Source organism: Temnothorax nylanderi, unplaced genomic scaffold, assembly GCF_030848795.1.
Source record: "Temnothorax nylanderi isolate EJ_2023f unplaced genomic scaffold, tnyl_v1.0 TNYL_tig0199_pilon, whole genome shotgun sequence".
Taxonomy (NCBI): domain Eukaryota; kingdom Metazoa; phylum Arthropoda; class Insecta; order Hymenoptera; family Formicidae; genus Temnothorax; species Temnothorax nylanderi.
In genome coordinates, this window is record NW_027249261.1 from 274,396 (window position 1) to 288,644 (window position 14,249).

The following is a 14,249-nucleotide window of genomic DNA, read 5'->3' on the forward strand; positions in this document are numbered from 1 at the left end:
TGACTCGGGGAAACGCATTAGACTCCGCAATACTTCCATCCGAGAAGAGAAGATCGCGTTTTCATGACGTGGAAATATCGTGAATTAGACGGAATTAGATCAACCGGCGCGACGATATGGGGAATCCGCGAATATTGGAAATTCGAATCGTCAGGCATTGTAAAATCTATGCAATGTCGAGAAAAACGATTGGACAACAATAAGATGGTAAAACGATGCGCTAAAATACGGGGAGATTTTCATCTAGGTAACATACGAGAGCGCGCAAAGAAAACGCGAGCGACACTTATATCCGATTACGCGCTCGACAAACGCTCGACGACGTAAATCCTTTCCGAGATTTTAGATCGCATATTCTTTCGTTATACCCGGTTGTTTGTGATTGCGAATTTATATCCCTCATAATCCGCTTAAGCCGTTAATAACGCGTTATTTATATAAGTACAGCCAGCTCTCCGTCACTTTCCGTCGTCCCGTCTCGCTCCGTAGCTTCGTAACCGCCTTGACTCAAACTCGAAATCCTCTGAGAGACGTGCCTCGCGTCGCACGTGGTCTCCTTACGTTTGCAAACCCAGCGAGCAGATATTCTCGGCCACCATCAGGTACGCTGCTCGGTAATTTAATATAGTTCCAAAGCCAAAGGTGCGACGCGTCGTGTTCGCCAGCCGGCGAATAGCTATTTGACATCTGACCCGAATACGTTGAGTAAAACCCCGAGCTTTGTCTAACGTCATGCTTTGTGAGGTGATTTCGCATCGCATCGCTGATCAAAGTCATCCTAGAGCGACTACATGATTCGCCATAGGAAGACATCCTTCGAATGCGAACGACGAGCGACTTTTCTGCCTCACCGTATCAAGAATCATCTTGTCTTTTTGTCTTCATCTCAGCTTACCCTTCGCTGTGTCGTTTTTTCTCTTCAAATAACGTTACGCGCCATTCTCGACGCGATTTCTATAACTAATTATAAAAACTTCGTAATATGTTAATGTCTGATCGTAATTTTTTCATCTCTTAGAGATAATCTAAGGGAGAAAGTAAAAAAGTAGTAGGTAGACTCATGAAATATGTAAAATTGACATACAAATTATGAGAAGTAAGAGAAAATATGTAATATTGTAACTTTATTAAATTTAAAAGTAATAAAAATTATATATCCATTGTAGGAATATCGTGATATTACACATTATGTAGTCATTCTCTCCCTTTGCTTTGATATTAGTATGCAAGAAATAAGGCAAATAAAGGAGAGAGAGAAAATTATTCGTGCTTTGAAATAATATCGGAAATTCTATATTACGTATATTCAGAGTAATATAGAATTTCATATAACATGTGTATAAAATAAATTTTAAAATTTCAATATAATGCTCTACAATAATTGCGCGTTCAATTTAATTCATACTGCATTATTGTTATTGGTGATATTGGGAAAGAATATAATAATATTGTTTATCTTATTGTACGAAACGCGCGTGTTAGAAAGAACGTTGAAAGATTGTTACGACATATTTGGCAAAAAGTTAATCGTGTATATTGATTGTATATCTAGAGAGCTTTATTGTTGTCTAGTTTAATCGTAGATATTGAATATGGAGTCTGAAGCGTTTTATAAGGTTTCAGGTTAAGCATGTTCCGTAAAATTTTATTTTCTGTTTTTAACATATTATCGCGCTACACTAATCATCTGCTCAGCAAAGCGTATTACGTGAATGCGTTTCTTTTAACAGAATTATTGGAGCGAACTATCTTCAAGATAACTTCATGTTAATGTGTAAATTATTCATTCACCTAAATCAAGACCCTTGTATATAAATATTGTTAAGCTTATAAATTATTTATTTCTTACTTTACCTAGGAGTTCTACATAATATGAAGTTCTATTAATATATCAAATAAAGTGATATAATTTGTAACTACACCATTTGATAGTATTTTATTAATAAAAATTATTATATATTATGAGAAATTATTATTTCACATTTCAGTATTAAATATGAAACTTAATCATGAAAATACAATTCTCTCTTATAATTAATCGAAATACAAAGCTTGTTATCGAAGCTTGATATTGAATCTGTTACTAAAATACAGGATTTGTTATCACTTATTAAGTCTGTAATTTATTAAAATTAACTAAAATTTAAAATTTGTTACTTGAAACTAATTGAAATACTAAGCTTAGTATTTATTTACATTTTTTTACGCTTACGAACATTATATGTAATTCATGGTATTAAATCGCCGCTAAATCGGAGCAGTTTGTTTCTTTTGTAAACTTCTTTTCTAAATGAAAAACAGACACATCTGTTTTCAATTCCCTCGTTTAAAATTTTATTCGAAAGCAAACAGAAGATAGATAGTCTGTAATACATAACATAAATTATATATTCAACAAAATAGGAATACGAATGACTGCAATTTTATAAATTATATTTTATTGTGAAAATAATTAGAATTGCTTCCTTTTTATTTGAAACATTGCAGAAGTAAACACAATAAATCATTGTCCGAAGTCTTGGAAATATCGAGCACGCGAAACAAACCAATCTACGTTCCAAATCATGAATATACAAACTTTGTCCAAGCAGTCCATCGACGCGGACATTTAATAACCGGCGAGTTGTAGATGCAATCTGCCTCGCGCCTGTATCTCGCGGTTGTACAACACTCAAGAAATTTTGCGTTGAGATGGCGAAGTTTCGCCGGAGTTTCACCAATACGTAAGCTCCATTGTAACTTCATCGCGAGCTGAAGTTCTGTTTGTGTACAGCATGTACGCTCGCGTAAGCTCTAAGCGACTATTATTCTGATATTAAGTAAACCCGCGATGAGACGTGGCTCCTTGCATTATTATCGCTATGAATATTATCGCCGGTGAGAAAGACATTTTGCAACCTTCAGCATGTAGCTGAAAATATTGCGAGCTTCACCGATAAGCCGGGGGACACGAACCAAACGTTGGTGGTCTCCCCATTCGATTCTCCTTATCATGTCGAGACTAATAGCTATCTATATATAATAAAAACTCGTTCTCTCTTCTGTGGACGCTCTGTCCATCGCGTTCTCTTTGGATATGATAATATCATATCCAAATAATAGTTTTCTTGCCACCCGTTTTTCTTCGAGGAAAATCCGGACAAAGTTATCATCTGAGTTTGACCCTCACGATATTGTCTAAATGGAAAGAACTTCCCTCGATGGTGACGTCTTCCAGAACGTCGATAATAATAGGGGCAGTAATAAGCGATGGATTTTATGGAAAGACAATATATGTATGTCTCTTTATCAGCGAGAAGTTTTATAGCGCCGTTTGATGACACATGAAGTTGATTTTGACGAATTGAAGCTGGAAATTAGTTTTTTTATTTGTTATCTTTATTTTCTTATTTGTTAATCTTATTAAATGCTGGAGAGAGAGAGAGAGAGAGAGAGAGAGAGAGAGAGAGAGAGAGAAAATAGGTTTTTTCTTTTATCTTTTCTAAGTGCAACTTAAAATATCTAAAATTATTACTCTTTGTATATTTTTTATTTTTACGAATAGAATTTAACTTATATTTATTTCATTTTTGCGCTTCTCGATGCTGTGTTTCTTTTATTTTGGAATCGATAATTTTTAAATTAGTTTTAGATGTTACTGAAGATATCGACTATGGTACAAAATTTTTGCTAACGTGTACGATATTTATTTAAGTGACGTAAGCTTAGAAGGTTGTCATGATTTTGTTGAAAGTGTATGTAGTGTATGTGACTTCAAATTCTTGCATAAGCCTCACAATACGCATGCAAATACGTGCAGTCAATATATTTTTTGTTTTTAATATGATTGAGAGTGCACTCTTGTTTTGTTAATAATTTTCATCAAGACGTATAATTTTCAACTGCGAACTTTCTCTAATTAAACTTCCGCAACTTTTGCGGGGAAGGAGTAATGAGCTAATTCAAGCGTTTCGCACATTGAAAAGCCATTAGAGATTTAGCCAGAACTTCCGGCAGTTTAAACTTTATTTCCCGAACAATTCCGACGGAACGGTGATAAATGACAGACGGGTCAGCTATCTTGGCGTTCTTGCAACTTTTCTTATTTAGAAAGACCTCGAATTCCGTTTACATTCATCGTCTTTCCTCTGGACAGTATCTGAAATCTCGGGGAATCGAAAACACCTCCGTTCTGCATAAACAGTGCTTTGCACATTCTCAGTGTATCCAAATATATTACGAGTGACATAACAAATATTCTTCGATGTCAGGACGTTGATATATTCCTATGTTTCTTTGTGAAGGGGTTTACACGGGTTTATACGGGTTTATATGGGTATCTTCTGTATTTCTGCCGAAAGCTGCTCGATATTAAATGCAATGTTTCACATATGGCTTATTTATAAAGAAGATATTTCCCAGTTTTGAATGTCGCTTGGCTTTTTGTATTAAAGTATAATCTTTTTAAAAGAAGACAGATTTTTTTAAATCAGTTCACGAATATATATAAAAAAAATTACTTGTTATGAGATTAAAGATCCATCTCTTATGATGTTAAATTAATATTGTAAATTATTAAAATAAAATACTTTTTTAGTTTATCTTATACGTTATATTTTATATGTAGAAAATATGTTACATATCGCAATCGTCATCTCTTTTGATCCATTGAAACAGAATATTTGATATCAAACAAATTTTGATTAAAAGCAAAGAAAGTCTCTACATTTCATACATGTATATGAATACTCAATAGTTTAAAAATAAAAAAGTTATTTGATTAATTGATAATTTAGCCAAATATATAATATATACTCTTTTGTTACAAACGAACTAGTGCTGCAGTTTCTCTACTGTCTGAGAATTTGCGAAGATTTCGAAGAGAGTACGAGCTTTATTCACGCCTTTCCCTTGAAAACTTTTCGCGCGGCGTACCGTGTAATTGCATTGTTGCACTCGGACGCACCATTTGGGACTGAAAGTTAACTCGCTAAAGACTTATCTCCAAAGCTTATTTCAAAAGGACATTTTGAGATTGCGATCTCTAACTTTATCCTGTATATCTGTATCTTAAAGGTAAAGAATCGTATCTCCAGTTTTTGTCAAAATGGAGTTAATATACTTTTTCCAGTATACCAGGAGCTTAAATTATATAATGGTAAAGGGGTGTTTATTACTACTGTCCATTATTATTATTAGTTCCTGAGGTACAATATTTAGAAAAAGTTTATAGTGCCTTAATTTTGGTCAGGTATAGCATGTTATTGACAGTTGTTCTATTAAACATGTCGGTTAAATTATCGTATTTTATTAAAAACTTAATAAATCAAATTGCTACTCTTATTTTATATCTTAAAAATACACCATTTCCCAATTTAAAACTTTAAGCCCTGTTTTCTCTAAATTTATAAATAATGGAGATACGATTCTTTATCTCTAAGGTAAACAAATACATATTATTCACTCTTGTTTCATATATTGGTGTTATTTTGTATTTCCATTCCATTCTCTTTAGTACTGAGATAAATTATAATATTCCAACAATTCGTTAGGCTGATATTAATTTCTCGTTTAATGCCAGAATATCAATTTGCTTGCCTGCTGCTTCATGATTATACAAGCTGCAAAATTGCAGTAAATGGGGGCCAGTAAAGTTAAAGAACATTACGGATATATCGCTAATTTATTTGCGTTATTAATACCAATAATTGCACATTATACATGAATGATATTGATAGAACACTAGTGAACATTCATTCTAAGTGTAAAGTTATATTTTATGTCAGTTTTATGTTCCACATGAGATAGCACATGATGCATCACCTCTTCAGGAAGAACAACTTTCTAATAACTTTATTTATTCTTGCATGATAGAAACATGACATTATAAAACATACTATGGTAAAAAATCTAAAACGAATGTTTTCGAGTTTCAGTTTTGCGTTACGCATTTGCGATAACGTTAAGCAATTTTTATTTATATCTCGTTTGACACACGGTCATGATTTATTCGTAAAACTAAAGTCATTAAAAACGTTTTAAAGATTTTTCTGAGAGAACTTCGAGTTTTACGTGGAATACGATTACACAAAATGTTCAGGGTGTTCACTTACGTTGCGGTAAAGTAAAAGGTCATATCATACGTCACGTAACCCGTGTGCAAGAAAAAAGTGTATGTTTTACAGAAAGCTTTTCTGTACTTTCATGTCCGTCCTTGAATCACGAACAGGCTTGACCTTTTCGTTTTTCTTAAAGAGCGCTCGATCGCGATCCTGAGGTTGCATTTCCATTAGTATCCATTCGGCAAGGTCCATTTTGAAAATCCACTTCGGAACGTTCGTGTTCGAAGGAACATTTCTCAATGTTCGAAGTTGCTTAGTTTTGAAGCGTACGTTCCTCCGATACTTCGTACCGCATTCTTGTGCCCTTTTCTTGTTTTACTCGTTGTTTTCACTTCACGATGAAACATGCTTTAAACTTTTAATAGCCAAGTGTTGAAAGCATAAAGTTTGTAGAACATGACCGCGAAAACATTAATACGAATCGCGGTTTATGTAATTTAAGAATGATAAGCGTGAAAATAGCATACTTATCTTTCCACAAGTTAGGTTTCGTACTAGTGTGTTTTTAAAAAATTGTTTTTTATATGATCCTTGTATAATAAATTTGTTACATACTTACAATATTACAATGCACGTTTGAAAATTGTGCATTAAAAGATATAAATTATTCACGTTCAATGGACAAATCGTATCAATATCAACAGAGCAGCATGTACAATTCAATGTATGTGAATGTATATATATTCAATATATTGGCTATATGGCACACATCATAAAAATATATACATATGCATTTAAATTTATTACTTGCATTTCATATTATAATTCCGAGAGCACGCAAAGCGTGGACGATTCGAAAGCGCGAATAAAGCTTTAGCGTGATACGATTTTCATGATTAAAGATTATGATGCAAAAAGTTAAAATAAGCCTGCGGATGCGAGCCTACAGTTCTCCTAAAACACATTCTGTGTGTGGCTGCCCTTTGTCAATAATATCAGTTTCAAGACTAGACTCTTGTTCTCAAGATAGTGAGATACTCGCAACCAAGGAAACGTTTTATCTCAATTAAAGACCGTAGAGTGCGTTTGTACTTCAGATTGTTTCAGTAACAAACAAGAAATGCGTCTTGGATTTTCTGTACTTCAAGGAAATTGCGTTCCGAAGGGTTGATAAATAAATAAAGACATAAAGGGAAGTCTTTTAACAGTGTTTTTATTTTTAATATTAAGCATTTAATAACTTTATCTAAAATATATTATGAATCTTAGAAGATTCTGATTCTATTGAAAATAACACACGAGATATAAGATTTTATATATATCTTCGTCTTTTAAAGTTTATTTCACAAGAAGCTATTTATATAATTTATATCTTAATTAAAAACTACAATAAATACATTTTCCGAGATCATCACGTTGGTGTACTTAGAAACCAAAAATTAGTCTATGTTTAATCAAGAATAGGTTGTTAAGTTGTGATGATAGGACTAATTTTATATTATTGAATATTTTAATGCGTGATTTATTGAAAATTGTCCTATAAGAAAGTACAAAACTTCTCTGTTAATCGTTTCCAATCGCTCATCATTTATTTTTGAAATACGAATAAAGTTTAAATATCCCCAAGGGTGTCATATATGAACTAGCTTCCGACGATGGTAAAATTGGTGTACAAAATAAAGGTGGTGTGTAAACAAACCAAATTAATGATTGACGGAAATTGCGCGACCCACGTTCTTTCGACTTCCTTTACCTTGACTTTCTTAACTTAACGTGAACGACGTATATAGGGATTTCCGACCAAAGCACTGTGTCTTTTTCCACATCCACATCACGATCCTGCCTAAAGCTGTATACGTGACTCTGAAAATAATAAATACGAAAACTACTCTTATCTAAAAATGTTTAAAAAGTCTGAATATTAATTTGTGCAGATGAGTTATTTTACAGGAAGTAATTTGTGAGAAAAAAATAATTAAGAGTAAATAATTTACGAGCAAAAAGTTATATTTGGCGACACGTTATTTAAATATCATAACATTATTAGACTTAATCTACTTTCTACTACATATTGATGATTATAGGTGAGAATAATTTTTTTTAGTTGTTCTCATCTAGACAATAAAATAATCTTATTATACAATTATACAATTAAATAAAAAAATTATTAATTTTGTCCCTGCTTTATGAATTTAAAGGATATATCACGTAATATGTGGACTATATTACTAACTGCTATAAGATAGTTTTAATATTTCAAATTAATGAGAAGGTTTAAGCCTGTTCTAGAAACGTTTTACATATTATACGCAGTTTCTTATTTTTTACCAAATCCGCCCTTTTATCGGAGCGTCTGATTGCATAATTGCTCTATGCATTTATCAAGTAACTGTTTTGAATGTCCGCTCGAGGAATACCGATCGCGAGTGCTACTCGGAAAACTCTCCAGGAAAATCACTTCGCTCCAATCTCAACATTCGCCTCGCGTTTATTCTCACGAGCATGGTGTTTGCAAGGCCAGTTAATGGCATCACAAAGATGTTTTCTCTTCCTGGTATCGGTCGTCATTTCTTCGGTAATGTCAGAGCTTTTCCACGGGTTCTTTCGTAAGCTTCGCCGGTAAGCTGCATCTAAAATAAGTGTGAGCCTAAGGCTAGTCGCAGAAGGGAAATGGACCGTTCCTTTTTCCCTCCCTCTCTTTCTCTTTCTCGTTTTCTCCGAGGTCAATACGAGAAGTGACACTTCAGAGGTCAGGTGGAGCAAAGAACCGGCTCGTCCTCCGTCCGCCCTCTTCTCCGCCCTATAAAGCCCTCGTCTCGTTTGTCTACCTCGGGCGGCAGGTGACCCAGTTCTGCCGGAACGTACTGCTCTCTAACGACTTGCTACTCGAAAGGTATCGGCCTGGGGCGAGTATACCCCGCGTGGATTCGACCCGACAAATTCGCTCGACACAATCACGACCGCCATTGTGACGCCGTATCATGATCGCGCGAGCTTTTACGTTTACGCGATTTCGGGCCGGTAACACGCGACGGAGACATGACGCTCGTAAAAGGAGCCATAACTTCGAGATGGTGACGCGTGCGATGATCGATAACACATCTCTGGAAGATATTGAGAGGGTCGTTAACGAGATATGCAAGACAATTATAACCTTTACCATTTACAATTTATAAAAAGATCTTTCATAATAACTCGCAAAATCCATCGCAATGTTATAAAATGAGAACACTGTACAGCTTTTTGTTACATAATAATTTAACAATAGATATTTCTTTCTATAAGTTTTAGGGAGTTCTTTAGAGAACTTGATTAGAACTTAAAGAATTTTTTATTATTTTTTAAATATAGACATTTTCTTTATGCTTAGTCAGATTTTATTTTCACATTTCTCGAAAATATAACAAGAAGATAAATTTATGGGAAAAGAATCTAAATTTCAAATTTTAAAATTTAAATTTGCAATTCAAAATATCTATTATATGAAAGTTCTTCATCTCTTTTCAATACTTTTTGCAACTCTTAATATTATTCCATAATCATATGGATAAAACAGAAGAGAATTAAGAAGGCCAAATAATAAATTAATTTTAAATATATATCTTAAAAAATGTCCTTATTTTAATTCCTAAAGACTTGAAAATATCTGAGAAGAATCAAGAAATTGTTTTTTATCTGAAACATTCTGTTTAATTCAATGTTTTGATTTTAACATTTTAATCGTTCAACCGAGTCATTTTAAAGATGTTTTGGCATTAAAACGATTCTAGCCGATTTCTGCTCGAATCATTGTATTTCAAGTGTAGAGATATTTCTCAGGGTTCTGGCAGAGGGGTGTTTGAATTATGGCATTTTAAAGCCGATTCTCCCTTCGACGCGTATTACAGATACACCTTGGAAAATAGATTTTCGTTTCGCACAAAGGGCGAGATTTGTAGCGAGGAAATAAAAGTTTTGATATCGCGCAGCTGCGCAACGACGTTACTGATGCGGGATACCATCGGCTTTTGTGTTGCAGGAATTCCTACTGGCGATCGACGTAACGTCCAGCGGCACGCCGGAAGAAAAACTGAAATGGGCGTTCCGTATGTACGACGTTGACGGCAACGGCGTTATCGATATGCAGGAAATGACGAAGATCGTCCAGGTACCGTAACTCATGAATAATGCATGCGCTTCGATTTATCTCCACTTAGTTGCACTCGACCGCAACTCTTCTGAACGGAATACAGAATTTTTCATCACTTGACGTCAGTACTATCGGCATGGTTAATCAATGAGAGCTGGTAGAGAGGAGAATTGATTCCGATATATTCCGCAGCCGGTATATATTTATTTATATATTTAAAAATGCACGGCTCTCTTCTCCGTGTCGCGAGTTCGTAATCTCATGTTTTATTGCACATACGACGTCACTACATTTCTCTCGCGATGACTAACTATAAGAGAGACTTGACAATGAATGTAGGAACACAGCGCGAACTGAAGTCGTTTTGTCGATACACGCTGGATTCCATTTTTCTCTTTACATTCGTAAACACGCGATATTTCGGTTCTTCCGTAACGAGATCACATATCACATACCTAAATGATTGTTTTCCATTCGGTCGAATAAGTCGACGCTGGTTTGCATAATTAACGCGCGATTGCACGGTAATAAATCAACAACACTGTTTTCCCGCGTCCGTCCAGTGCACCTCTCGGTGCTGCTTATTTACGTCGCATTGTGTAGCGTATGCAGCGAATACCGACGCGCTAATATTTCATGAACGGCCCCTTCGCGAGAGAACGGATGTCGACGTAGCCGCGCGGCTATTCCATTCGGCGACCGTATGCGAGTTTCTCCAGAAACGCCAGAAGCGAGGCTTCGTTAAATACAGCTGTCGCGTCTCGTTTTTAAATAAGTAATTGAAGTTTCTGTGCCGGTGACGTAGCAACAGCGGGCGGTAGCCGAGACGAATGGAAACTTTGTAACGCAACCTTTTGCATAAAAAATTTCCGCAAAATTGCGAGGTCACATTCCCCACACGCGTAGATAAAAGCGCTTTTCAATATTTAAATGGCATCCTGGTCTTTTAGGATTTTAACGTTTACTCGTTTTGCATTAATGTACAACAATTTTGCAATAATAACTGTAGGCACGATAAAGAGAATTCGAGAGGTCAAAGGACGCATAACGCGAGGAATGGCCAACCGCACGTAAAACATTTATCTTTTAATATCGTGAAAATGATAACTTTGTCGCACACAATTTACATGCGAAGAATATGACAATTTTTTGCAGTAGAATTTTAATCGTGGCAAAAAACAAAAGGAGTCGTTGCCAAAAATCCAGATCTAAAGATGATCTAATAATAACTTTAAACTTGCTGGGGATATATTTTAGGGAGAACTTGAAATTATTATACGGAATAAAACCCGAAAATTAGGGCACGAAGATAAAATCGCGGTAAAGAAGCTAATTATCACATTATATTCGGGTATAAATCCGAGTAAATAGAGAAACTCGCTTGTATGCTAACAGAGCGCGGAAAATCGTGATAAAAATGCGACGATGTATTTCATAAAAGTATTATTATCATAAACTTTATACATTTTAACCCAGCTTTTCATTATTTTATTTTTTTCCAAGTATATTCTCACGAAGTAAATATGTCAAAATCGTTTTTACTCTGCAATAATGTAAATATAATTAATAAATTTATGCGCAACGAAATGTGGAATAGAATACTTGGTAAAAGTTACATAATAGAAAATTAATTAATGCCAATATCCTTTGTCATATAAAAATATGTATTATGATTATTGGAATAACTATATATTGATATTTTACTTACTATACTTTATATCGATTTAATTACTATCCATTTAATTACTCTGTGATTAATTACTCTTTAATTATTCTCTAACAAATTTTCATTAATATTAAAATTATATAATATTAATATTATACATACAAGTATTAATATTAAATATTGATATTTTAATTTTTTTATTCGATATTTATGTCATATCAGTCCTTTGAAGATTATGGAAGCAAAATACCTTAAATATTTTTAATTTTCTTTCATAAATTATATACATAATCCTATAAAAGTCTTTTTACTTCTAATAAAAGCCGATACCGATCACTTATCATCATAAAAATAACAATTTTTTAATTCTAAATTTTGAATAATGAAGAAAATCGTCTTGAAAGAGATTAAAGCGTTTTAATTATCGGTAAAAAGTTTCTGAAAGAAAGTAAAAAGATCTTTAGTCCTTGCTTTGAGATACGTTATCGCTTTCATTAAAAAACGCATCGAGCCACCTAGTCGCATCCGTTAGGATACTCATCTCCACGCTATTAGAAGTTCGGAACTTCCGCGACGCCACTTCCACGGAAATTCCGGTAACCGGGGCTTTCCGCGCTCAATGAAAATTAACGATGGAATGTTTGCTGAAACTCCGCGCATCCATGTTTAACACTTAACCCGTGAACATCTACATCGCGAAACGCGCGTTTCCTGTAACTCAATTGACCCTACATTCCATTGTCGAAACTCTGAGTATCCTAACAGTTGTTGTTGGTTGCTGCTGATATCTCTAAGTACATTGTTTCAAAAACGCTGCCGTTTCTTCAGATCAGTCAAATTATGAAGCACCATATATATGTATAAAAAATATTTATAGATTATTTTTATAGATTTATTTCTATTGTTTGTAGAAATAAAAATGAAACAGATAAAAATATCTTTGCAAGGCAATATTTTATACAATTGCTGAGCACAAGAAAAAAACATTTTTATATGAAGGTAACAGCAGCTTATCACAATTATTATAATTGTTTATTTAATATTACAATTTATATGGTAAACATTGTTATGTTACATTTGAAATTTACGTTACAATAACGTTCGAATTTCGTATTATACTCTTTACAGGATGATCCTAACATGTAGTTTGAAGATTGATTTATAGCCTTCTATAAACATGCACCGTGTAGGGAAAACCAAAAGAGGATTAATTTTGTTTAAATAATTGTGTTTCGCCGGTAAGTCTACCAATGCGTTTGCGATAAAATTAATCTGCTTTATCTCACGTCTAGCTGCTGAGTGAGAGAATAATAAATTTCGCACATTTATCTCTGTCCGAACGATTTATTGTGGACTAATCGGAAAGAGTACGAAAAAGAAATTCTAAATAAAGAATCACTGGTACGCTTTGAGTGGCTCTCTAAAATAAAATATCGGTGCGATGAATTATATTTTTGGGGCAACACGATTTATCACTTAGTCGAGCTTTGCTCAACCGTGAACGCAATACATAAGAAAAATAAGTACATGTGCCACGCACGATTTAATTTTGAATTTATCAATTTCTTGGCCAACTGCAAGTGCATTACGCATTTCGTGATAATAAAATTGCTGGATGCGACAAGTAAAGAGAATTTTTTTTACGCTCTTAAAAAATAGTGTCACGGTCAATATTTTAATAAAATTCATATAAACTTATTTGGCAATTATTTTATAAGACAATTAAGATTTAAAATGTGTATAATACTTTAAATTAAAAGATTAGAGACAAATTAAGTTATGTACAGTACATATTAAATTGTTATATGTATGTTTTGTCATGCTAATAATTTTTCTATGAATCGTAAACTTTTATTGTTAAAAGGTAGCATATTTTTTATTATTGAAAGAAATTGCTAAAGTATAAATAAATGATTGTACACTCGAAACGTATTTTTATAGTTCGGCAGTATATACTAATTACGTAAAGCGAAAGGAGCTACCGGCTTACCGGTATTAGAAGACTGCTCACCGGCGCGGACGGTCCATTGAATGCTCATTAATCAGCCGTTTTTGTATGCCTGAGTCGCGTATATAACCTTCGATCTTGATGGATTTAGGACGAACTGTCGTTTGAAAAAACGTGACACAAGAGTTGTTCGTGGTTTTCGTGATTTACGACTTTATTGCGTTTATAATGCGTTTATAACTAAGCTAATATGCAAACCTGCAGTTCTGCTCAATCTATCTTGACTGCACTTTCTTAGGAAAAATAGTATTTTTGACAAAGAAATTAGCAATATATAAGCGTGTCGATTTTTTTAAATTACATATTTCTCTTTGTGCGCCGAAAGTGTGTAATATTAGCTTAAATATCATTTATATATTAATAGTTTTATCTTGTCAAGCCCTAAGGGATATATGTATATACGCA

At 33.9% G+C, this 14,249-nt stretch overlaps 2 protein-coding genes across 13 annotated transcripts in view; both read left to right on the forward strand.

Annotated features, from left to right (window-relative positions):
* The window catches only part of Nca (neurocalcin homolog), a 162,323-nt gene that overhangs the window by 117,421 nt on the left and 30,653 nt on the right, over positions 1-14,249 (forward strand). The window lies entirely within an intron of this gene.
* Positions 1-14,249, forward strand: part of LOC139778867 (neuronal calcium sensor 2) — a 150,600-nt gene that overhangs the window by 116,739 nt on the left and 19,612 nt on the right. For all 10 annotated transcript variants that reach the window (XM_071716993.1, XM_071716995.1, XM_071716996.1 and 7 more), the window contains one exon: positions 10,060-10,188. In XM_071716993.1, the coding sequence (XP_071573094.1) occupies positions 10,060-10,188 (129 nt within the window). The remainder of the gene's footprint in view (positions 1-10,059; positions 10,189-14,249) is intronic.